Source organism: Phodopus roborovskii, unplaced genomic scaffold (genome assembly GCF_943737965.1).
Source record: "Phodopus roborovskii unplaced genomic scaffold, PHOROB, whole genome shotgun sequence".
Classification (NCBI taxonomy): Eukaryota; Metazoa; Chordata; class Mammalia; order Rodentia; family Cricetidae; genus Phodopus; species Phodopus roborovskii.
Window position 1 is genome coordinate 3,589,346 of NW_026126460.1, and position 27,602 is coordinate 3,616,947.

Here is a 27,602-nt window from a genome sequence, read left to right on the forward strand (position 1 = left end):
AATAGGGATAGAAGGAATGTGAGAGCTAGACCATGGGGATAGTAACTGTGAAATGCAATCGCCCAGGCACATCACAGCCTATGCAATCATAAGCTGAAAGTAGCTGTGGTTACTTACGGTGGGTCTGGGCAAGACTGGTCAACAACTAGTCATGGATGGGAGAAGAGCTCATAGGGCCCTGCTCCTTACTGCTAAACCATTGACTATTCACTCTGGGAAAGGGGAAGTCTTTGTCTTCAGCTGCATATCTTCTGCTGACCCCATTAGGGTCCAATGTGTAGCTTCAAATCCATGGTTACACAGATAGCCTTTGGTTACAAAACAAAGTAAATAGACAGGACTGTGAGAAAGATTTATAGAGAAGGAGGAAAGACAGGGGTAGGAAAGAGATAAAGAAGCTATGTGATGGTGAGAGTAATCAGCATATGATATATATATGTGTGTGTGTGTGTGTGTGTGAAATTATAACAAATTTAATTAAAAATCTAAGAATCTAATGAATCACTGAGCATGTACAATGAAACCATCTTTTTGTTTTAATAGAGTATATAAATTACATTTTAGTATAATGGTTTAAAAAGCAATGTTTTATTTGTTGGGGTTCAGAATTCAGAACAGCAGTCAAGGCTGTGTGTGCAACTGATTACATACCTACTCTGCTATGATTGATCTATAGTTCTCCAGGGCTCCTTGATTTAAAAATTCAACCATCTTCTTGTCACACCAACAGGTGTGGAACCAGGGATTCACACATATTTCAAACAGAATGTCCCTAAAATATTATGCTGTCATGTTGCTGAAAAGTAACCTGAACACTGATAATTAAATAAGAACTTCAATTTTTTTAGTGCAATTAAGTTACTTTATACACATTCTAATAATCACACCTTTGTGCCCTGTAACTATTGTAAACATCTCTTCAATCCCTTCACAGTTAAGATTTCATTCCTGGGAGCAACAATTCTAGGCCGTGTATGAATAGTTTCATGCAATATTTCAAATACAGCAACATACTAAGAGTGTGCCATCAAGAGAAAAACATTTTCTGATATGAAAACATTTTTATATGTTGCTTTAGTTTCTTAAACTAAGGCTATTGATAAATATGGTCTTGACTTATTTTTTAATAGTATTTTTTATTCTTTGTAAAGTTCATATATTTCTAGAACATATTTTGATTGTATACATCATTACCTTCATCCAACTTCCCTAGTGTTCCATCCTTCTCCTCTTCTAACTTCATGTCCTCCATTTTCATGTTATTAACAACCCTTTAAATCCAATTAGTGCTGTCCATATGCACATGGGCATGGGACTATGCACTAGAACATAAGAAACCTACTAGTAGCCATGTCTCCAAAGGAGAGTTAACTCTTGCTCATTCAGGGGCCATGAGAAGGATGCTAATAGTTCCTCTAGTAGTGTTGCTGAGGATTTGACAGGCTTTATCCTGAGAAGCTCATGTGATGGTAACTACATTGCTGTGACTTGATGTATGCAACATCCATGTGATGTTCAGACAACTGCATTTCCCAACTCTCCTCCTCCTCTGTCAGCTCCCTCTCTTATTCTTTCTACCTGAGCCTTGGATGGGGGATGTTGACATGGATTATACACCAGCTGTTGAGCACTCAGAGTTGTTTATACTTCATACTTTGACTCATTATTAATCTCTGCATTAACCATGACCCACTACAAAAAGAAGCTTCTTTGACTAAAGTTGAGAGCAGCACAAATCTGTGGGCATAAACATAAATACTTCTAATGCAGTTTGACAAGCATGAGAATTTAGCAAAATAGCAACAGTAGGTTAGTCTCTAGGGCTTGTGGTTTTCTCAGCCCTGGGCTTTTGAACAGGTTTGCAGAACCTGGTATGAAATCACTCCTGTGGAGCAGGCCTCCTATCCAAGAACTACCATGCTACTATTGTACCTGTAGGCCCATCTTGCTGGTAGGTCAGTATTCTAGCAAACAGGATTACACTTGGCAAGACCACTGATGTCTTTTCTTCTCCTATGGCACAGATAGTACCTTCTGGCACTATGAGCTGGCCAGCAGGGATAGAGTTTTCTGGTCAGTAGGGGTTGATTTCTCTATGCCCTACATCCAAAGTGAGCAATGTCTTCAGCAGTGGGACTTAGCATCTAGTTATGGTGGGCAACCAAGAGCAGGGGCAATAACTTATGTTATTTAGAATACCTCCAGGTCTTTCCTGACCAGTATCCCCTAGGGAGATACCCCACTTCTGGCCTCCCCAATTTTTTTTAATGACCCATATTTTGGAAGAGCAGCATTGTTGATTCATACAGGTTGCTTCTGTTTAAATTCCTTTTGTATTTCTTAATTAGCTTTTAAAACTAGTGGATTTATAAAATGATTCTTTATGTATCATTTATTTTGGAAAACTTACACTCTACCTCCTTCATTCCCCAGTCCCTGTATCCTCACTTAAAACTTTAACTTGGGAAATTCCTCCCATCTCTTGATCTTTTAACCTTTTTAAAAGTAATATGGAGACTCCCTGACCTATGAATTTTGAATTAGTAATGGCTATACAAGCCTACTCTGGCCTAGACACCACAAAGTAGAAGTAAACAGTGCTGTTCATGCCACCTTGGTCTCTATGGCCGGCTTTTTTTCACCAGTGGTATCTGGGAGGTAGGGGACCCCTAGCTGTGGGTGTGTGTTCTCCCATGGAAAGTCTATCAGAGGAGTCAGTCTGCCTGCAATTGAGTGTACACTCAGCCACACTCTCAGCTTAGAGATGTTTCATTGTTTCTGTATACATGTAGGGGTCTTTCATTTCCCAGAGTCCCCATTAGCTGCTTTAAGTATTTGTGATGCACTCTGGGACAGCCACACATTTCTTTCACATGTGACAAAAGTACTCTATCTTCTTTGCTCTCATGAGCTAACATCACAAGGGAGGTGTAGTTCATGGGAAATGTGCCTGTGAAAGCCATGGATGCCTCCTGCTAGTGACCTGCCAGATTCTCAAACATTGGAGGAGACTGTGTTTTTTGGTAAGAGAAGGAAGAAAAATAAAAACCCTAAATATCTTCTGATAGATTATAAAACACAGACTAATTGATGATTTGTATTTAGAATTCTGGTTTCCTTCACGCATGTGGTATCATGGGATGATGACATATCATTTCATGCTTAGTATACTCAGTTTTCAAGTTATATTGGCTACTATTTAATGTCCTGATAGTATCTTATTGACAATAATCAGGTTGTTAATCCCAAACTTATGAGACAGTAGTGAATGAAAGAACAGGAAGACATCATAAGGACTAACTTTTTAGGATTAAAATCAAAGTGGTAATGCTATGATACAGTAGCCATGCTTATGGTCCAGATTCTGTTGGGTATTTCCTTGTTTCTAAGCAATGTACTTTAATTGCAATTAATATAGTTAAAGGTATTTGGCAAGTGATGTTTAATTTTTGATTTTAGATCTGCATTAACTGTCATTAGCTTTTAGCTTCAACTCTTATAATAATCTATTATGATTGTTCATATTTCCAACTGTTACTTTCTCAATATGTTGGAATTCCTATTCAACCATTTATTCAGAAGCCAAAAAAAAAAAACCATGGTGAAGGATGAGTGGCGAGTGCCTTTCATGACTGCTCTTCATGTCCCATCAGCATCAGTATACTGGGGTACTCTGTGATCCCCTTACGTTCCTTTGGGCTAAAGTGTCTTCATTTCCCCTCTGAGCTATGAATTCCCACAGGCTTTCTGACAGAAAAGGAGTGGCAGCTTGACATTCCCTTCAAGTTGAGTGTTCTGTGGTCAAATTGTGCACTAATTTTGCATTAAATGCCATGACAACCCCAGATAATTTTAGTGTACAAGAAGTGTTTCAATTTATATGCCACTAAGAAAATAAAATTCTGTAGGTTTCCCTCTCTCTTCTTCCTCTCCAAGAAAACAGCACCAAAACATTCTTTTAAATGCCTTTTTTTGATGTGCCTTAAATATATACTGTACAAGGGTCTTGCCTGATACAGTTTGAAGGAGATGCTCCAAGGACAGAGAAGTTGGAAGAAAGGAGATCTGGTGTGAGCTGGCTGGTGTTTGTGACAGAGTGGAAAGACGGGCAGCCAACTGGTTAGGGAAAGTTGCTGACCATAAAATGGGAAAAATCACTAAAGAGACATGCCTGGATGGGGGGTCCTTAGCAATACACATTGCCTCTGTACAATTTTCTAGAATAATGAAATGTCTCTTCTGGGGAAAAAAGAATGTGTATGGTTTCTTGAATGACAGAACAGAAAACCCTAATCCTAGCTTCTTTAAACAATTAAACCTAACCTTTCTATGTGAGCTCTCATGGCCTTTCATTTTTCTTCCTTATTAATTAGTAATTTAACTTGTGTTTGTTTGTTTTCTTCTGCCAGTGCGTGTCGTCGCCTGGGTTATTGGTAGATGATGTAGCCGAGTTCTTGTACACTGGTACAAACTGTTTCCTCCCATTGCCATTGTTTTCTAGAGAGACTGGCTTCTGTTTACAGAACTGGCACAGTCTGGCCTTTAGGCTTGGATGCCACTTCTCAGAGCCGATGCAGTGACAGTGGGCTGATTAAAATGCACTCCATAACCTGCTGTAGGGAAAGGCGTGAAAGTGTGTTATGCATTCATACCACCAAATTGATAGTTTCATGTTTCATTTTCCTTTTACAACTACAAAATATGCCAGTTTGCTCTAAAAATGTTTGATGATCATTTCAGAACTAAGCCTAAAGGTTTACAAGTAGAACTCTGAAAATGATCTTAGGTGTAGTCAAATCATTAATATAGCTTGTTTGTAAAGGAATTTCCCATTAAAAAATGCTATCAGTGTGCATGCCCTTGCAAAACAGACTCTTGCAGATGTATTTTAAACATACCCCCCAGTCTCTATTAAAAGATGGTTGTGAGTTATTTATGGTGGTGATAGAAAAGCTTAACTGCTTTCCAGATCATTTTATAGCAGTTTATTTGTGATCATTAAATCATAAACCGTTTTTCACCCTGTGCTCTTCAATCTTAGAACTGTGAGGAGGGCAGACATTCATTCTGATTATCCTCACAGATGAAAAAATGGCCCACAGTGCCACTAGTGGGAGGCACTCTGCAGGGTGTACCCCTGGCCCTGCATCCCATCTCTAGACTCTGTCAGCAGTGTCATGTGGGTGGTCATTTCCTTCTATGTCTCTTGTTGCATGGGTAATAATGGAAGGTGGCTTCACTGTCTGATTGTGTAAATGGAAGAGTGTATGGTTTGCTCCTGAAAGAGGCCATATGTTGAAGTGGTGAAGGCCAAAGACTCTTGAACAAACCGCAAATCCACCACAGCAGCTACATGACTCTGGGAAAGGTGGTCACTCTGGCTCTCTGTTTTATAATAGGTAAACTGAGGTTAATGAAAATACCGATCACCTAGAAATGTTATGATGGAATGAATGATTATGTTCAGAGTAGAAGTTACCTGCACAGAGTAGGCCCTTCATGTGTTTTGTTATCTTTACTTAATAATTGCATTTTACAAGGTATAAATGCTTTCAGTATCTGGGGTCTATTATTCTATCAAGAGAATTATTCAGTTCCAGAGATGCTGCAAATATTTTTCCCTCAGGAAACACATCTCTGACTGACAACCTTGGCCTGCACTCTCTGCTTATTGTCTTTGGGAATCTCAATCTTATGGTGTGTGGGAAGCAGCACTAGGCCTAGGGGTGTCAGACCATCACTGCCTTTTGGTGGCTGTGACCTTGTGCTGGGGTAGAACCTCGCCATGCTCAGACTCACATTTTTCTCACAAGAAGGCTCCACGTATGCAGCCTCCAAGTGTGCTCTAAAACCCTGGGCCATGGCTGGGGTGACTGACAACAGCACATTTTAACACAAACAGAAGGCAGCACAGCCAGTCTTTATGATGAAAGGTTGAAGAGGGATTTAGCTGCCACTGCAACAGGTTAAAATTGGCTGCTGATTTTAGAAATTCTGAGGAAATCAACATCTTAAGGCACTTTTTGCAGGTAGTCTATACACACTTTAATAAGATGATGTTCATAAACATGAAAGGTTGCATTTCACATGGAATACTTTGTCTCATAGGTGATTGTCCCCTCTCTGAGTGAGCTTCATAAAATGCTTCAGCAGTTGCTATGGCCCCACAGTCTCTCCCATCATCCCTCATTTCAGGGCCACACTCACATATACTGCTATGAGAATAGGAAGAGGAAAGTTACTTCCTCTTTTGTCTATGCTCCACAGAAATACTTTTTCCATAGTGCACACATCTGTAGTCCTTCAGGCCAGTATCAGTATGTGCACTTAAATGCTAATAATGCCAAAAATAAACTAGTAGGTAATGTTTTTTTCTTCTTCTGACACATTGATGCAAATGACAGCCATCATTCATCAGTAATCCTTTTGTGCTTTTGTATTTTGATGGATATGTGCTGCCTTGCGAACTGTTAGCCAGGCGGGAACATTGTCTTCATATGCTGACGTGCAGAGAAGGACTGTGGACAGTCCCAACAGGAGCTTGAGTGGATAACCCAGTGCATTAAAACCAGCACAGCAGGCACCAGCTGTATGCTTTCCATCACCGGAGGCTTTGCACTGTGCTGTTTAATGTGACAAGCCAGGTTAATTTTCACTTTTATGGAAGAACATCTTTTCTCATCTTCTCCAGAATCTGGAAATCTTGGTCTGACTGGGTCAGACTAAAACAATGAGCAAAGCCTCAGACCATGGTACTGAAGGTTCAAGTGCTCTTAATGGGATCACCTGAGGTTCCCCCCTACAGGAATCACGAGGAGCAGTCGCAGATAAGCATGCAGTGAGCTGAGGAGGCTAGGTTTGGTTCTAGAGCCAAAGAGCCAAGTCCTCCCATCATACCTGGAAAGAACTTTGGTTGTCTCCCTGGAGAATAAGTGCTTAGGTCTGGGTCTGGTCCATCTTTTATCAGCATCTTGCAGGGGACAGAGCAGTGTTGCTCATGGGCCTGGTCCATAACCACCTTCTTTGCTGTTTCTACCTGTTTGTAGGGGCAAGGAGACCTACTGAAGAATGCCAAGAATGAAGCAATAGAGAACATGAAGCAGATCCAGCTGGCCTGTTTGTCTTGTGGACTGAGCAAAGGCCCTGGCAGTGGTCCCGAGGCCAAGGGCAAACGCAGCCTGGAAGCAATAGAGGAGAAGGAAAGTAGTGAGGAGAATGGGAAGCTGTGACCGAGGCAGTGTGCATGCCCTCTACAAGGACTCTGATTTCTCATTCTTGTCTTTTTGTTCTGTTTTTACATTCTTTAGATGTCCACAAAGGTGATGCCCTGTTTGGGGTATTGTACATAAACATATTTCCACAGTGTCAGTATTTTCCTGTAGTTTATCTAAGTTAAAACTTTTAGTAGCAGTGTTTTAAAGTCTATGCTGTGAGTATATACCTATGTGTGGCTGCCTGTGCGCATGTGCACGTGTGTGTGTGTGTGTTGTGTGTGTGTGTGAGAGAGAGAGAGAGAGAGAGAGAGAGAGAGAGAAAGAGAGAGAGATCGAGATCCTGTTAAAATATATTTTCTGTCACATCATTGGTTTTCCTAAGTTATTCTTTTATCTCTATGACCATTTGGGGACAGCTGATAATCTGAAATTCTAATGAACACATATTGTAACCCATTGCTATGGTTAGTTTTACCTCTGTCTTTGTCATGTAATTTGAAGATCTCACTTAGCACAGCTTATTACTGAAGAAAGCCAAATTTATCGAAGCAAAGGTGTTTTGTAGATTTTAAATATAGATTTAAAAATTACGATAGAAATGAAAGTAAATAAAAAACATTTCAAATCAGGATTCTGGAAAGATGAACAAATTCATTTCTTCATTTAGCAAAGTCTTTAAAATATTTATTAAATAAAATCGAATTTAGGATTTAATTTCTGTAGCTGTTTACGAAGCATGTGGCTTCAGTAGCAAAACTGACCACATTGAATTTGTAGCCATTAGGCGGTACTCTGAAACACACCAAATTTCTGTTGTAACTGGACTATTGACATGACAGTAACTCAGTTGTGAAATGTCAAAGTTTGCAGGGAGACCTCATTCTTCTGAGGTAAGAATGTGGCATTCATTCTCTTATTACCAGAAGGGACAGGTACAAGTGCTTGGCAAGATTGGATTTAGTGTAGGGTACTAAATTTAAATTTAAAGACGTTGTTCAAACAGTATCATATCATGTGACACTGATATAAATCCTGCGAGTCAGATAACATCTTTATGATGATTTGAGAACTAACTAATTAGACAGCATGTACAGGATAATTTTAATGCATACAGTAAAACGCATACAGAAGAAAATGACAAATTAGGGTACGTTTATAATTATATCCAGATAATTTTACCCTAATGTTTTCATAAACTTCTTAAATGTAATGTTCATTCATTACCATCAACAGAACTAAATGTTCTATGGTTATGAAAGAATATATTTATTTAAAACATTGCTTTTATTTTGAAAAGCTTCTTAATTATTTTGATTAACAAATATGCTAATTTGGAGGAGCCTAGAGAAGATAATTGTTGAAATTTTGCTAATATAAACATCCTCTATAGCTACTGTGTTATTCCTGACTTCTTAATACTACTCTGTTCTTGTTGCACATTAACAAAAGAGTAAAGATATCAAAAACAGATTTCTTGTTCTCTTTTCTTGTGAATTTATTGAAAAAAAAAAAACAAAGTTCTTCTGGTATGTAAAACTGTTAGAGGGGGTACTGTTTCCATAGACCAGATATGATAGAATTACTCACTGAGCTAAAACCAGACACTTGAGGGGAGGTGACCAGGTTAATTTGAAGACAAATTTCCAATAGTGCTATGTCTATCTAAAATTATCTTTCTGCCTACTCTATGTTGCACTTAACCTGCTGTCAGAGAAATAATATGGAGTGTTGCTGTGATTCTGTATGGTGAAAGATAAATATTATCGACATAAACAGGAGCTACCTTACATCAGCCACTGGAGGCTTCCTCTGTGTCTCCAATTCCTTTGTATCAATCCATGCTGTGCAGGTAATAAAGATGGATGACAAAAACATAGAGAATATTTATACTTTCTTTGCTTTGCTTTGTGGTCAAACCTTTCTTTAGAAGTAGTCTCTAGTTCATTCAATTCATCCTTAAGCTCCATTCATACTTAGTATCTATTTACATCCTCTGGAGGATAGGCCAGGGATTCTGTCCCCTCTGATATTCTTTGGGCAGTTTTCAGAACCATTTTATCCATTTCCTGGGCACCTCCGCTGGTCAGGAAGTAGGACATAGTTCAGAAAGGAGCTTTTGAGTTGCCAAGAGCTGCCCTATGACAGTGTTGCCTTTAGATAGACTGGCGAAATCACAGAGACTGACAAGTTTTGTTGTTGTTCATGCACCACATTTTCTACAGCATACAAATGTCTATCTCTATCATAGTTGTGAACCACCATACAGAAAGCCACTTCTACATGCTAACTTTTGGTAATGCAAGGCAGTAGTATATTAGTTGTTGATTCTATTTTTGTATCATGGATAGAATTTGAAGGAGGGATACTAAGTATTACCACTAACATTTATAAATGAGAAGTCATAGTCCTTGAATTAGCAAATTGAAAAATTAAATTTGAACTCATATATTTCTGATACTGTGCACAAGAATATTTATTCAGTGATTTTGATTTTATGCTAAAAAATTTAATTAGATTCGTAACCCTTTTATCACCACAAAAAGATATATTGTCTTTCCTCTGAAAATAAAATATTAACAATCAATAAGAAAGCACAGAAACAGGCAAGTGTATAAAATAAAAACTATCACCAATTAGCATTTTGATTTGTATTTCCTCAGACATTGTATGTAAGTGTACATGTCATCTTAATAAAGCTGATTTATTTTATTTAGTCATTGAATGGGTAAGCAATAGAATTTTGAAAAATGAAGAAATTTCATATTAAATTTAATTTATTGCTTTGTTTAAAATCTTGACTATTTTAATAACTGAACACATCTTCCCTTCCTCACCTTAATACAGAGAGAGAATGACAGAGACACATACACAGGGAGACACACACACATAGACACATATATACGCACACCAACTGACACACAGACAGACAGATACACACACACATACACACATACACAGAGGCACACACATACATAGACAGACAGACAGACACACACACACACACACACACACACACACACACACAACACGCACGCACACACACAGAGTGCTACATGGCATAACTTGAAGATACCTCTCTAAAAAAGGACACATAATTCCCTGTTAGTCTGAGAACCTCTGTACTCATGATGCTATTTCTGGTGACAGTGGATATCTGAGTGGTGATCTTTGGCCCATATAGTTTATAATTATACTATGCCTTGAGTATGAGTGTGATATGACATAATATATTTAGTTAATATCCTATTGTTACACTTTCTCTAATTTTGTTTTATTTTTGAAATGCAAACATCACAGTGATAAAAAATCTATTATAAAGTTATTTAAATTTTCCCTTAGAAGAAAATTCTAGAAATGATGTGGTTGGGTCAAGGGATACATAAGTTCTAACGTATTTTCAATTTTGAGATAAATTACCAAATAATCTTAGGAAAACTTCCCAATTTAAGTATCCACAAAGAATTTATGAGTGCTAAAATGTTTGTTGATGATATATTGTCTTTTTATAATTTATCACTGCCAATGCATTAAGAAAAATGTTCTGTTTTCAGTTTCTAGAGAAACTTCATAGCACAAATATTTTATTGCTTATTGTAATATCATCAATATTTAAATATGTTAAGAGTAGGTTTCCCACCAGCCTGGTCCCACAGCCATGCCAGGCCCAAATAACACACAGAGACGCTGTATTAGATATAATTCTGTTGGCCTGTTACTAGCATTTTTTATTGGCTAGCTCTGTCTTATTTATTAACCCATTTCTATTAATCTAAGTACTTCCATGTGGTCTTATCTTACCGGAGAGATAGGCCAGCATTCTGCTCTCCCGGTCCTGCATCTTGAATCTCCTCCCTACTACTTCCTGAATACTCCTTATCCCCTAGTCCCACCTATCTTGCTTTCCTATTGGCCAACAGTACTTTATTCATTAACCAATAAGAGAAACATATTTACAGAATGACATCTCCAATCATAAGGGCACCAAGAAGAAATAAAAGGACTCACAATGTGGGTTTGGAAGCTCTATATCTAATAAGAGACTGGGGATCCATAGTATATGAGGAACTATTACAACTAAATTCAATGTTTAAAATGGCAGGAGCATCTTAAATTGCTTCAAGGAAGATGAGCACATAGGGTGATGTTCAACATCATTAACCACCCAGGGTACTCAAAGCCACAGTGAGACATGATGTTATACCAGCTAGATGGGCACTAGTGAGAAAGATCATAACAAGGCCAGATAGCATGTACAGAACCTGGGATTGTTCTGCCCTGCTACAGAGAATAGTTAATGATGCAGCTGCTTTGGAACACTGCTTGATAGTTCTTCAGAAAATTAAAGGTACTGAGCTTATGACCCATATGTTAAGGAGAATGAAAATGCATCTATGAAAAGGGCATGCAAATATTCATAGCACTGTTATTCCATAATAGCCAAAAAGGAGAATCAATTGATAAGAGAAAAACCCATGTATTCATAAAATGAATTTTAATAGATTTTTATTAGTTTTTCAAAACATGTTTTTCTTTGAAATAGAATTACATCATTTGCTCCACTTCCTTTCCTTCCTCTAGATTCTTCAAGGTCTTAAAAAAAAGGCCGATTTTATAGACATGGAAGAAAGAATTTCAGCAAGCAAGTAGGGTATTTCAGTTAACAGACAAATAAATACATTCCATGATGATCATTTAAACACTACAGATCCAAACAAAAAATTCTTACTTTTATTTAAATCTAACTCTACATGTGACAATAATAGTTAAAGAAGGGATGGTGAATTAGGGAAGGGTACATGAGAATAATTAGATGAGAACAGTAACAGTGGGAGTGATGGAAATGCAGTGTTCGTATATAAGTTCTCAAAAATTAAAACTATTAAAGAAAAAGCATCCAGGTCAAATCTTCAGCTTTTTAGTCACCTGCATGACTAGAGTGAGCAATAATTGGTTATAATAAGTCAAACAGCAAATTGACATAACCACTGATACTGAGTCCCTAGACCTGCCCTTTGTTGTGTCAGTGTCTATGTGTGAGCTGCTCTCCATACAGGAGGACATTGGCTTTGCAGGCATGAGGAGAATGCACTTACAATGACTTACATGGACAGCAATAGCTAGAAATAAATCCTGAATTGCCATATAATATTGAATATGCTAAGAAGTGGTAAAAAGAGATTTCTGTATCAATCAGATCTGTCATTAATGTTTGCTATATTAAACTATAGGTTGGAATCTGCTATAATAAATATAATTGATCTTTTTAAATAAGAGGTGAAAAAGAAAAATCAAAGAGTCTAATTTTTTTGTACTCGGACTATATGCCATCCATTCTGTCATACATGACAAAGACACATATGTATAGGTTTTATACATTTTTTTCATCAATCTACAATGTCAGTTACATTTATTTTTCTTTAATATGTATCAGAGCATATGGATCAAGCAGTGAATTCAATATACTATTATATAATGGGAGATGCCATTCTGTATATAGGTTTCTTGTATTGGTTAATGAATAAAGCACTTTCAGCCAATAGGAAAACAAGATAGGCAGGACTAGGAGACTAGGAGGAGAGAGGAAGTAGTAGGGAGGAGATTGAAGATGGAGGATGGAGGACAAAGAGAGAACACCAGCCCCTCTCTCTGGTAAGATAAGACCACGTGGAAGCACTTAGATTAATAGAAATGGGTTAATATTTAAGAGAGAGCCAGCAGATAAGAAACAAGTAACTGGCCAACAGCATTATATCAAATTCAGAGTCTCTGTGTGTTATTTAGGGCTGGCACAGTGGTGAGTCCAGACTGGCAAGGAAAAAAGATACTCATAGCAATTATGAAATGTGAAAGTTTAAACTATTTTATGTTCTTTCAATAAGTTATTAATCAAGTCATCATGCATCATCTAGCTGAATAGTTTATTTTATCAGAATACAATATATTTTTAATTATTTCTTTTAGTTTTGATATTATTACATAATTCCCCCTTTCCCTTTCCTCCCTCAAATCCTCACACAGACTTCTTGCTCTCTTTCAAATTCATGGTCTCTTATATTCATTAATTGTTGTTACACACACACACACACACACACACACACACACACACACACACACACCTACATACACACACACACTTACATACTTACTTATTCTTAAATATATAAATACAATCTGCTAAGACTGTATAATGTTACTTGCATGTATGTTAAAATGAGTAATTGATTGGTGGGCTCTTCCCTGGAGAAGACCATTTCTTCTGCTCTTAGCATTTGTTAGTTGTTCGCAGTTCTTTATGCAGGGTTGAAGCTTCATGGGCTTTCCCCATTCACATTTTCTTGAAGACGTATGAGGTCTACACTTACATGTGGGCATTATGACAAATATTTAGAATGCAGCTAGGGATTATGTGGGGTTAGTGACATGGAAGTTGTAGAGTCTCCTTCAAGATCTGTGATGTCATAAGCCCTGGGCTGTTATCTAGGGTTTCAGGACCAGTCATTGTTTTTCCTTTTGTTGAATAGGTCCCTGTTAGAAGCTGATGGTTGCTTCCAGTCATGCCAAAGTGGTCATTGTTATGGTTCATAGGTATGATAGCTGGGTAGGACTGATGCTTTATTACCCTCCTTTGGAAGCTTGCACAATGTCTTCTAGACTATGAAAGCTAGTCCTCAGGGAGGAAGGAGGCTTTCAGGTCTATCCAAGCTCAGGGGTATCTGGTATCTAGATCTGAAAGTGCACGGTATTTTTAGCAATAGGTACGTACTTTCCACCTCTGGAGTGAGGGTAACCAAGGCCAATAAAAAACAGCCTATAGTTAGTGTTTGAGGGAATCTCTTGGACAAGACCAACAAGTCACAAGAAGGCTTCTTCTAATGGCTGGTGTTGGGGTTTTTGTTAGATGGTCTTTGACTCTTGGAGAGAGAATTGTTAGGCCAGGTGGGAAAATTTAATTTAAACTATTATGTGTGTATTTATGGCAAATTACATGTATTGTAGATAATTTTAGGCAGATGGTAAATAGTATGATTCCATATGACTTTTCCAGACATCCTTACTATTATTTTGCCCTCCTTCATCTGTGCTTATCTCTGTCCCCCTCCCTACTTGGAGCCTCCCATTTTTTCCATTTCCCCATCAGATGGATTTTACCCTGCTATTTCCCTCCCCAGTGCTCCCCAACATGCCATGGTGCCCTTTGCAGTCCTGATTTCAGGGAACTTTCAAAAGAAGAAACAAATCACGTCATTCATTTATAAGTATCTCATGAATTCAAGGAGAATCAGAGTAATAATGGGAGTTATTTTGAGTGAAAGTTAAAATTAATTAAATTCAGAAGTAGCTTCTAGTTTTCAGAAACTGGAACAATAATTGGAAATTGAATTTAGTGGAGGAAAGGAAGATCAGAGCTGAGGGTGGTGAAATAAGAGCTAATATTGAGTGGAACAAACGATGAAACCCGAAGTTAGCTCTTTGGAAAAGATCAATAGAATTATAAGCTTCTTAGCAAACAGAGATGAGGAAAAAAGAGAAGGCACACATTACCAATGTTGAGTGAGAAAGAGACATCAATTTAGATTATATCAATATTAGAAGGATAATAAGGCTGCATTATAAAGACTCGTGCCAATAAATTCGACAGCTTTAACAACATAGAACACATGTCTTGAAAGACAGAACACAAAGTTAAAAGTAATTGCGAATGAAGAAACCAGAGTCCAACTACACATTGAAGGTCTTATACATTTTTAGAAATGTGCTATAATGTAGAGTGACAGAAAACCAATCAGTCTGGTTGCCTGACAACAGTGAAGAGCAGTGAGTGAGTAAGCTCAGCCATAGGACTCGCTGAGGGCTGATCAAGGTGTTTCCAACCCTGGTTTTGGGATAATTTTATGTGGTATTTTTAAAGCTTAAATTGTATACTTTAAATATTCATAGTTTATTACATGGAGTTATACCTCAGTAAAGCTCTTTAAATGAATAATAATGTTATATGTTGATAATACATTTTCATTCATAAGTAATCATTTCTCCTGCCTGTATATTTGCAGTTTTCTTTGATGTTGGAGATCTTGCCACTGCATAGTTCAGTTTTTCTTTTATCTGGGAACCAGTATTTGTAGAGAATTAGGCTTTTAAAGTATATAAGCTCTCTCTCTCTCTCTCTCTCTCTCTCTCTCTCTCTCTGCATTTGTACACATTTGTGGCTGTCCTGTTCTTGGGAACAACAGTTCATGGCATCATCAACACCATATCCTTTTCCCATTTCTTTTCTCCATTCATCTGACATTTTTCACCTTCCTCTATATCCTAGGAGATTTTCTTATACTCTTACTTGAGATAGAAATTCAATTACATATGTTATATATTTTGAATGTTGGTCACGTTTTTGTTTTGCAGCATTCCTTTTACACCCTGCTCATTGTTGTTTACTTTTGAAGTATTCCTGGCAGCAGTATTTTTAACATTTAATTAAGTGTGTGTATTCTCTATACCCAACACTGCACCAAATACAAAATCTATTCTCAAAAAAAAAAAATCACAGAGAGTTGTGTTTTTATCCTCTTTTAGAAGAGGAAGCTAAGGCTGAAAGAGCAGTTACTCAGTATTACTGAGTAACAAATCAGCCCCAAGCCCCAAGCCCCAAGCCCTAAGCCTATGTGTTTATTCACAAGTATGCTGTAGAACTCCTATTTAGGTAGAAACTCAACAAGGTTCTTAATTGACTGTCCTGACATCAGATGGGATTACTTGAAATTACCCAGAGACTTGTATCAAAGCCATGACTGGCCGTGGATTCCAGGAGATTTAACTATCCTGTAGTCACTGGCATGTTTTCTACCACATTATATCCATTGAAGCAGCCACAAGATGGACTTCACTTCCTTCAACCTAATCCAGAATGGGAAGGTTCTGGGACAGCATTTGAAACCAGAAATGTCACTGTTAGCCACTTTTGGAATCTACTTTGTTATACAGGTAAAGTAAAGCAGTGTTACTGAGGTTGCTTAGTAGAAGTAGAATTTATTCATTAAAAAACTAGTTTTATGTTTTATTGACTATAAATAAGATTCTAATATTTTCATGTTAGAATATGGACCTTCAATTTCTTTTGTGCTTCCTTATGCTATAAGGCCTTGTATCATGGTGTATTCCTTCTATTGCAATATATTTCCAAGAGGTCCATTCTGATTTCTTTTTTCATTTTGCTTTTGTAATGTCTTGTCAAAACCTGTTTGATACAGATGTATTCACTGGGATTGGGACCCACACACTCAGTTTAAATATAAATTGTATCCAGTTGTTCTATAATAGTCTCCATTTTCTGTAATAGAAGCCTCTTAGACAGGGGTGGCAAGGGGTGGTAACCACACTCATCTGTGAGTATCAGGATAAGACTTTGAATATAGTAGGGAATTATATTAGTCTGGCAAGGTGGTGGTTGTAGATTTTTTTTTCCCCTAAGCCCATGACCTCTCTAGTCCTGGGAAGCTGGCTAGGTTTACAGGACTCAGCACCATTTTCCACAGGTTGAGTTGGGCCTATGTCTGATTAAACAGCTGTTGGTTACTAGAAATATGTGTGTGCCACTTATTGCACCTTCATGGCTATCTTGCCATACTGGACACTGTTGTGGTTCATGGGGGTTACAGCCGGATAGGACTATTAATTTTTTCCCTCCCTTGACAGCCTGCATAGCACTTTCTGGCATCATAGAAATTAGATTGCAGAAAAGAGGCTTTCAGGTAAGATCCTGATCCAAGTCCCACCTTTAACCTTGGAGGGACAGCCATGGGCTATTTCACTAGTCTCCATTGTTTGGGAGTCTCCTGCTGTACTCTGACCAGCCACCCGAGATTTCTCATACCTAATCCTGGGGTCTTTGTGTTCCAGTCTTATAGAGAGCACTGTCAGCACAGGTGGTATAACTAACTTCCTTTAAGAAACACACATGTGCTTGTGTGTCCTTGTGTATGCTTGTGTGTATGTGTATCTGTCTGTCTATCTGTCCTTATTTTAGCATCCGTGTATCAGGGAACATCTCAAAAGAAGGTGCAGGAAGATTGAGAATCAGAATAGCAGAAAATCTGTCAAAGTCTTTCCTAGAAATATCTGTACACACAAGATCAGAACAATAGCAGTATCAATAGATGTGTTGATGGGGAAGGGGAGAGATTTATAGACAATGAATTACAGGCAACAAATGATTCCTGAGACAGGGATAGTTAGTTGTTCCCAGGGCTGAGCCCCCTTACAGGTTGTCCAATACAAAATGGCCATTTCTGAAATCATGTACATGTAAACAAAAGATATGGACTAAACAGGTTGTACTTATATATTTGTGCATGTACATATATACATGTATTTAAGTCTATGTAACAATAAATTACAGTAAAAGAGTCTGTTAATTTGAGAATGGGGGCCACGAGAGGGAATAGTGAAGGAAATCAATGTAATTCTATCTTAATTAAAGTTATTAAAATAAAATAAAAATAAACACATCTTGTTTCTCAAGAAATTCCATGAACTTATTCTTCCCAGATTTCCTCCTTCTGCTTGGGTTTTGTGAAAGCTTGTTTTAAAATTAGTTGGAGAAGTAATTGCTCCTGGGTTTACTCTGATATTACTCATTTGGTGTTCATGTTATCTCTGGGGTGGGAAGTCTCAAGTGATTTGGTTCCTACTAAAGAGAAAACAAGTATGTCCTAATAACAGGGAATTGTTCCTTTGTCCTTTAGATTGCATTTCTGCAAGAGTGATTGTTTAGTGCTTTGATTTGCAATGTTATTATGCTATATGGTGGGGTTTATAACCCCCTACTCAGCTGTTGGGGAAATCAAGGCATATTTATCTAATGGGTCCTAGAGGTTACACTCAAGAGCTCTGAAGTTAGCAAATGCTAGCAGTGTTCTGTCAATAACAAAAGGAAACCAAAGTATTCATTCAAAGAGTGTCGCAGTCACAGTGGATTGAAGCTTAAATTTAAGATGGTTTCAAAGACGTGCCACTGTGCCTCCTTACATGTTTTATTATGACCAGCCTGTTTTGCTGAAATTCAGTATAAATGGACTTCTAAGCCCCACATTCCTTAAATTTCCAGAGTCTGGTTAGAAATAACATAAATCTTATATATGCTGGAATGTACAGAAAATACATGCTAGTTTATATGGGGAAGAATGCTTATTGTCTGGTTTATTTGGTGTTGCTTTACTGACTCTCTGCACCTGCATTTATCCATCCAAACTCATCACATAAACTGTGTCCCCTGTGTATAATTGCTTCATAAAGTATATAAATATTTAGATTTTAGGCTGCCAGAGCAAACAAACACACAGCTCCTGGCACATTGCTTCTGTAAAGCCTTTTTAATCTGTCTTTTGTGTTTATACTCACAAATTTCTCAACAAGGAATTCACAATTACTTGACGGGTGAAAACAAACAACCAACATAGGAAAAGGTAACAATAGCTTTCACAAGAACATTGTACAGCCCCTCTTATCAGTAAGGCAAATAATGAGACACAGCTGAATGGAAAAGAGTGTAATTCAAATGCAATCTTGGGGGCATTGTGCCCGCTCAGTGGTGAGATGTTCCTTTAGTAACTAATATTAACATTTTATATTCTCAGATTTCTCTTTGTCTTTTTCAAGGAGATGATACAGCCAAGACAAGTCATCACGTATAGTGTAACTGGCTCTTGTAAGACCAAGAATCCAGATCTGAGATTGCCTACATAGAATCCTTTACCAGTTTATACATATAAACTGAGTTATCGTTCATAAAATATTGTCCTGTCAGACATGGGCAGGTGAGTATATCAATTATAGTGCTTAGGTAAAGAAGGCTGAGTAATACATTGGATTTGCAAGGAGCTACTCCTTTCATTGTACTTTCTAAGGCCTAAATGCCCTTTGGCAGAGCATATGGTCAAAGATCCAGACTCATAATTATTGATAAAGCCTTGGGTAATGTTTTCTTATTTTAAGTGACAGTCTTCATACATGGAACACTTTAGCTCATTGATTTCTTCCAGTGCTCAAGTTTTCAACTAGCTTTAAGGTAAATACAAAAATTTGCTACAGGTAGAGCTAAGGTGCCCTATTCTGCAGGAAGCCAGGAGTTTTACTCCTAGCACTAAATCAAGCAGCCTGGTGGTGCACATCCAAAATCCCAGAGGTCCTAGGCCACCTTTGGTTACATAGCAAATATGAGGCCAGCCTTGGACACACAATTCTTATTTAAATAAATAAATAATAAGTAAACACCAAGAAAATAAATTTCTCTGAAAAATATTAAAATATTAAGCTAGTGATCCTTTAGCTCAGAATCCCATGACCTTGTTCCAGTTTCAGTGCATTTTGACTCTCGGGTACCATCCCCATCTCTAAGTTTTAACCAATTAATTCTTCTATAAGGATGCATTTCTGTTTCTGAATATGTTCTATGAACTAGATGTGGCAGAGTAGGTCACTCACTGGTCATTGAGAAAAAGATAGGTTTATGTGTGTTCAGACACATCATTGGACACATCAAATCAGCTTTTCATATCTTCTTTATTTTTCGGTTGAAATACAACAGTGGATTTTCTCACTATCAATTAATTTCTCCGTGTCATCCATTTAATTTAGTTGGAAGGAAGAGTTGGAACATGCTTATCGAGGGAATTGCAATTGTTATTAAAAAGTCAAAGTGGAAGAGGAAATACTTCCATGTTAGTTTCTATGTTTGCTCAACTGTTAATAGTGTCAGACTCTTTGTTATCTTTTCTGCAGAGAACATTTCGGCTCCTCAGAAGTTTAAAATAAATCTGAGTGAGAAAATACTCATCCATTAGTACTCTACTTCATGAACAACTAATTCCAGAGTATGGAGTTCAGTTTCCAGCCCATGAGTAGATTCTATTCTTCCTTGAGGCTCAAGTTAGTAATAGCACATGGCAATTCCTCTGGTGTTATTTACAAAATAATGCTATGTTCTATAGTTTAGGTGTGCATGCTGGATTCTGCCCTTAAAACTAGAGTTTAAACACGTATTGGGTAAAAAAACAAACAAAGGGGGCAAGTTTTCACCCTTCAATGCCAACCTTCCCTACTGCAGGATCTGTCCTAATCTACTTCCAACTAAACAGCATCTAATTTCCTCAGAGTTCAGGTCAGGTCCCAGGGGCTCAGTCCTTCCAGTCATTCTTGTCTTCTCAAAAGTCCAATCTATAGCTAAGTCCTCATAATGTCCCCTCCTAAATATGTCTGAAATTTCCCTGCTCTGTCACCTCATGTCTCCATTGCCTTGCTATAAGTATTGAAATATCTTCTAAGTAAGCATCCATCTATTTTTGTGTAGTAATAAAAATGGATTTTAAAAACTATATGTATTTCTCTGTCTATCTACAGATGCGCATGTATATAGCTGGGAGATGCTTTTTCTGTTTAAAATCCTTAAACTGTTTAGTCTATATTGTACTTAAATCCACATTCTTGAGCATGGTAGTGATTTACAAGCTCTGGTTCCACCTACTTGCTGTTAATGTCCTGCTGCCCCTTTGCCATCACAGTCTAATGACAGTCTAATCACATCTATCCTCCATCCCACAAAGCTTATTGCTGCCTCTGTACTAGGTCTTTTTGTTTGGAGTAACGTGTTGGTTATATCATTTTTGTTGTTGTTATTTCAGATACCATCTTGTCAGAAAGACCTCCCTTGACCATTTACTGTCCAGCAATGTCTCCAAATACTCTCCAGGCCTTTATTGATTGGTTTCTTTGGAGCATTGTGTTTAATTTTTGGCTTTGCTTATTATTAACCTTTCCCAGGATGATACAAACTCCACAAAAGCAGAGACCTCATCTAATTCATTATTCTGTCTGTGGATTCTACCACAGAGCCTAGTAAATAAGAAATGCCCTCTCCTTTCCATGATTATGGTAAAGCAATGATATACTAAAAGAAACTGCACTAGGGCGGTCACATGTCTTGGATTTGGGAGGGTCCTATCTGGAATTCTATTATTTCTGCAGGGATAGTTTCACATATCTATAATTCCATGATAGAAAAATGATCTATTACAAATAAACAGTACTATGAGGTAAATGTTTTTCCATGAAAAGGGAACTAAAATGACACAAATTCTATACATTGGGCTGCCCTTTTCATTGTGTGTGAGAGAGACGATGTTTGAAATGTCCAATAAGATTCCTGGAAAAAGACAGTTATCCCTAGTGTACAAATAAGAAATTTTTAGGTAAAACAAATATAGGATTAAATATTTTAAACTTTATGACATCCAAGATTATTGCCTCTTTGCCACTGTATGTTGGGAGTGTGTAAAAGGTTGCTTTGTTTGTTTGTTTGTTTGTTGAGGTTTACAGTGAAGAGCTTGTCTTGAATCTCAGACAAGTCCATGAACTTGAACTTCAGACATGAAGGATTCTTGGGGTGAGCTCACTGTATTTTGGATTATGACATGGGAAGTACTCTTAAGAGTTCAGGAGTGAAATAACATGATTTGGATATGAACTTGCCTCCCAGAAGACTAGAGTTGAAGGCTTGATCTCCAGTACAGTGTTCCAGGGTAGGTCTTTTAAGGGAGTGACTGTATCATGAAGGTGTTGACTTAATTGGTGGATTAATTCATTGATTCTTCATAATTAAACTGTTGGGAGATGGTAAGAACTGTGGAAGGTGGGGCCTGCCTGGAAGAACTGGGTAAATAGGGGTGTATTTGTTATATCTTACTCTGACCCCTGTTTGTCTCCTTCTTGGCTTCTAACTTGTAATGAGATGAGCAAGCTCTTCTCTGTAATGCTCCCATGATGTTTGTCTCATCATCATTCCACAGGAATAGGGGCAGCTGACCAAGGGCTAAAACTCTGGAAACTACAAGCCAGAAGGAATTTTTAACATTTGGGTTGTTTTCCTTGAGTATTTGTCACAGTGATGAAAAACAAACACAAAAAGTTCTAAATAATTATAAATAGGCAAGTACTACAAAGTGTGATACATGTGATTTAAGAAAAGCAAGACAGGAGATATTTTTGGTAAGATAGGGACCACTACCCCTTGCAAAGAAAGCCACTTGGGATCTTTAAGCATAGTGTAACATGATTTGATTATCTGATCAATCATTAATTAGTTAATAAAGTAATGAGTTATTAAGGCACTATGATCTAGCAAGCATTAGAAGAGGTCTGAACAAATTAGAATTATTCCTTGACCATCATGTAGTAGGTGGGAAAGATAAAACTAAGAAAAAAAACTTGGTACACATCTTCCTGACAAAGTGTATTAGTAAAGGATAAAAAAGGAGACAGTGGAGCTGCATCCCATCCTCGATCCTGCATTTGCTAGAAGTTTGAAAATCAATAAAATAAGAATTATAATAGCACACATCTCACAAACCTGTGGAGAAAATAAGATGACTGTCATAATTGGGGCACATGATAGACAATGAAAGAGAATTTTAAATGTCATGATTTAGGAAGCACAGGACAACAAGCTCATGGTTATTTTTTTTAACCTAATTAGAGGAATTCTGGAAAGAGATCCCACAAAAAGAGGACTCGGGTGAGGACCTGAGGATGAAGGACCAAATGGTCCGGGCTTGTTCTTGAGGTTCCTAGAACAGAGTTTGGTTACAGGATTTGTTTATGAAGAAAGTATAAATATGTAATGTTCTATTTAGTATATGCCAGCAAAAGAAAAAGCAACTCAACTTAAAAGTTGGCAAAACATCTGAATCAACACCTCCAAAAACGATAACGAAGCATATGGAAAGAGCTTATATCCATTAGCTATCAGAGAAATTAAAACCACAGCCACACTGAGAGATCAGCAGCACCTACTGCCATTACCCAGGAGACAGAAATAACAAGTGTTGGTAAGGTTGTGGACATAACTGGAACTGTCTGAGATCACTACTGGGAAACTAAATTGGAGCAGCTACTTGGAAAATAGCTTGACACTTCCTCAAAAGGTCAAACAGGGTCACCAAGTGATCCAGCAACTCTATTCCTAGCTATGTACCTAAGAGAAGTGGAAGCATAGTTCACACACAACACATTGTCCACAACAGGAAGATCCATGACAGATACAGAATGGAAACGAGCCAGTACTGTTTAGTGTTACATAAATGGAGTAAAGCAGTATTCTGAGTATTTCTATTAAGGTGCTTTTGGATGAGACCCACATTTCAATTGGCAGATTCAACAAAGCAGATTGTTTTTCATGGTGTGTGTGTGTGTGTGTGTGTGTGTGTGTGTGTGTGTGTGTGTGTGTGTTTGTGTATTGCAATGAGTAATGGTTTGAGTGGAAAAAGAAATGTATGATTCTATTAAATAAGGACAATTCCAGATTGATGTCTTCCTAAGTGGAACCTCAGATTTCTTTCTGCAGAAAATATGCATTTGTTTTGAGTCTCTAGGTTGCTGGCCTCTGGAAGTTCCTCTGACCCTCCTAAATCACCAGTTGGTTGCTTCACCCTGAAGCTAGTGTGACTTGTCAGCCTCCATTAAGGTACGAGTCAAGCACATGCACACACACACACACACACACACACACACACACACACAGAGAGAGAGAGAGAGAGAGAGAGAGAGAGAGAGGGGGGGGGGGAGAGGGAGAGGGAGAGGGAGAGGGAGAGGGAGAGGGCCCAAATACCCATTAACTGATGAATAAATACTGCAGAACTACTTCAGCTAAAATAAAGAATGAATGACTGCCAGGTTTGGGTAAACCTCAAAATGTTGTAACTGAAAAAGAGAGGGATCAATGAAGGTTACTTAATTGGAATAGGAGGTGACAGAGATGTGGTCACAAAAAAAAGGACACAATGTTGGTCTAGAGAGGTGGCAAATTCTTATCTAGGCAATAGCTGTGAGGACAATAAAGAGCAGACAGCTTTAAAGGAGATTTTAACAGATGGAATTTAGGAGACTGGTATTTTGGATATGTGAGTTAAGGAAGCAAGTGGACAATAGGATGATTCACAAATATCAATGTGAAAAATTCCATAGTGTCTCAGGCTTCTGTGGCTGGAATAATAGCCAAGACCAAAAGCAACATAGGGAAGAAAGAGTTGATTTAAGCTTATAGCTTAAGTTCGCCATAAGAGAAGGTGTGGCATGAACACAGAAACCTGAAGGCAGAAACTGAAGCAGAGGCCATGGAGGAATGTTACTTACTCCCCATGGCTTGCTCAACCTTCTTTGAATCATCTTCCTAGGGACTGTGCTACGCACAGTGGGCTGGGCCCTCCTGTATCAATCATTAATCAAGAAAATGGCCTGCAGACTTGTCTTCAGGCTGAGTTTATAGAGGTAGTATTCAACTGAGGTTCCCAGATGACCACAGATGTGTCAAGTTGACAACTAATCAGCAAGCACACAGGGATAAACACTAGGGTGTTGTAGAAGCAATGGGTCTTGGCAAAAGAATAAATTTTGCTTAGAAGTTTTAGGTTTTAATGGAGCAATCCAGGGGTTAGTCATGTTTACCAGGATATTAGCAGGGATAAATTACATGGCAGTAGAAATTGGGCTTTGTATGTTGTAACAGTCTTGATGTCTGGGAACTAATCGCAAGAGGACGATTGATCCTGAGACACTGGCAACATAAGGAGTCAGGTAAGCCATTGAGATGTGGACAGCTAGAAGTAAATCACAACAGAAGTGTGGATGGTGGCCTGACCCCTTGTTACTCTACCCAGAATGGACAGGACTTTTCTGGGGAGATTTGAGGTGAGGTTACATCACATATGTACAGTCTAAGATGATAATACCTGTAATATTAATGGACAAGGCTCAGACCAGTTCTTAGGGAGGCTCTTTTGAGAAAACCTTGAAGGCAAATGTTAACCTGTGTTTTGGTGGAGTTCTTTCTAAACAGTGCAAACATTCTAGTCTAGATAATTCTACTGCTGTGGCTGCTATGGAAAAGAGTTCATAAGAAAGGGTGGTTAGCATGTGTTTTGGGAGCAGCTCCCCCTCCCCACATCCTTTAGCTATAACACTAATTCCAGCTGTGGGACAGTAATTGTGCCCTGGCTCTGTCTTCCTTCTGGTGAGACCTGCTTTGGGCTCACATAGCTGTCTTCAGTGCATTGGAATGGTTTGGCTTTGGAAGTCTTTAAGAAGGAAAAGATCACCTTCAGTTCAGCCGACCCAGTAGTTACAGTGAAGCACAAAATCCAATGTACCATTCAAAGAATGGTCAGGAAAGTCAGGAAACCATCTGGTAATCTGCACTGGAAGTCAGTCTTTCATGTTGGAGTGAGGGGGTAGGGTGGGCATTGGATGAACAGGGGTGAGGATTCTGATACAGAAGAACATTTACCTGATAAGCTCTAAGATGGTCAAACCTTCAGATGCTTCTGAAATCACCAGGCCACCATAGCCGCCTCTTGTGTATAGAGGACAGTCTACCTTTCCCATTTCTAGAGACCAATCACCAACCTTGGAGAGACACTCTAAGTATTTTAGGGGTGCTAGAATGGTAGGAATGTGAAGAGAATGATGTCTCACCAACATGGGTCACTAAAGCCACATAATCTTAGCAATGTGGGGATGCCAAGTGCAGATAAATCAGAACGAGGAATGAGAAAACTGCAGCTCTTAGCTGTGCCTTTGTGTTACTAGCAAGATTTTGAGGTTAAAAATGGGAATGAGAAGTACCAAATGGAAAGGTGCCAGCAGAAAGGTTCAGGGTCATGCTTATAGATTCTTTGCTGAATGTAAATTCTTTACTTGTGTGGAACAGAGCTTTCTTAAAAATCATTGGCTAGTGTGAACTGGTGTAGCCACGACAAACCCAGGGGGCAAGGATTTTGAAAGTTCTGGCTCAGAGAAAGCATAGCATAAACTAGAGTTTATGTCCATATGGGGGATCCTCTCACTGCTGCTTACCCACAGAGGATTTAGAGCTGGTCATGATTCTCTAGCTGGCTTGCTGATGCACTCTCTCTCTCTATCTCTCTCTCTCTCTCTCTCTGTCACACACACACACACACACACACACACACACACACACGAGGGGGGAAGAGGGAGAAAGAGAGAACACACTACAGTTAATGGCACATAGGCCTGGGTGGGACACATGTGTCAGTGAATGTCCTGATTTCTCCAAATAGACTGAAGAGCTCCGTTCCTGCTGTTCCATTGCCAAGTCTTCCATGAAACTTTCTTTTGATAAGAGCTTCCTGCTGCTGGACAGGGAGGTGGGAGGGCAGGAGGCTTTAGATTAGCTCTTCTGTTCAGCTCCCTCTAGCTCTAACACACCAGGAGACCCTGGTTAGCTCTGGAGTCTGCTTCTCTAAGCTGACACCGAGTTTCACTCCTGGTCTCTGACCAAGACTAGGGTACTTGACCCACTCTGGTCTCAAATTGATAAATAAAATTGGGTAATGATTCTGTTAACCCCACAGTGTTACTGCCTTAAAAGAATCACAGAAAATGATGTAGTAGTGTGTATATAGTAGTAGTATGATGTAGTACTCTAGCACATTGTTTGTAGTAAATGTTCAATAGAGAGATGCAGCATTTAAAAGTAAATTATTTTAGCCAGGTCAGATAATACATAGATGTATGATGTTGTTTCAACTAATACATATTTAAATATTTCAAAAAATAGATAATTTGAAATATCAAATGATGGGAGATGTCATTCTGTAAATATGTTTCTCATACTGGTTAATGAATAAATCACTGTTGGCCAATTGGAAAGCTAGACAGGCAGGACTAGGAGACAAGGAGGAAAGAGGAAGCAGTAAGGAGGAGTCAACATGGAGAGGCTGGGGAGATCAGATGCAGGCCCCATACCCCGGTAAGGCGAAAGATGTGGAAATATTAGATTAACAGAAATGGGTTAATAATTAAGACAGAGCTAGCCGATAAGAAACAAGTAACTGGCCAATAGCATTATATCAAATACAGAGTGTCTGTGTGCTAATTGGGGCTGGCGTAGCGGCGGGACCAGACCAGTGGCGGGAGGAAAAACCTTACTCCTTACAATCAAGCACAGGCATTTAATGTGCATCTAACAAAATAGAAATGCATTGGGTGAACTAAGAATTTGTCAGTTTTGTAAGTCAGAACTATGTGAGAATTGGCCATTTGATTTTTTAACCTGACATCCAGAAAGTGCAGGTTTTGGGAAAGGATAAACCTCCCTGAGGTGCTGGTCTGTGTGTGAACCTGGTCAATAATATCCCTCCATTAGTTTCAGAATAAATCCCTTAATGATCCTCTCTTTGGATCCATAAGCTGTAGATCAGGGCCAACTTTTGTCTTTCTGCCTAACATGATTTCCATGGCCAATGGTGGGGTTGAGAGGTGTCCTTGTTCAGTTTCTGCCTTGGAACAACCTGTTAGATTATTTAATACCCAGGTTAACATAAG

The 27,602-nt window shown here is 38.4% G+C and overlaps 1 protein-coding gene across 1 annotated transcript in view; it reads left to right on the forward strand.

Annotated features, from left to right (window-relative positions):
- Plcl1 (phospholipase C like 1 (inactive)) overlaps nucleotides 1-7,334 on the forward strand; it is a 296,203-nt gene extending 288,869 nt beyond the window's left edge. The window contains exon 6 of the mRNA XM_051190226.1: nucleotides 7,047-7,334. Coding sequence (XP_051046183.1) covers nucleotides 7,047-7,229 — 183 coding nt within the window. The 3' untranslated portion in view covers nucleotides 7,230-7,334. The remainder of the gene's footprint in view (nucleotides 1-7,046) is intronic.
- Nucleotides 7,335-27,602: the final 20,268 nt, after the last annotated feature.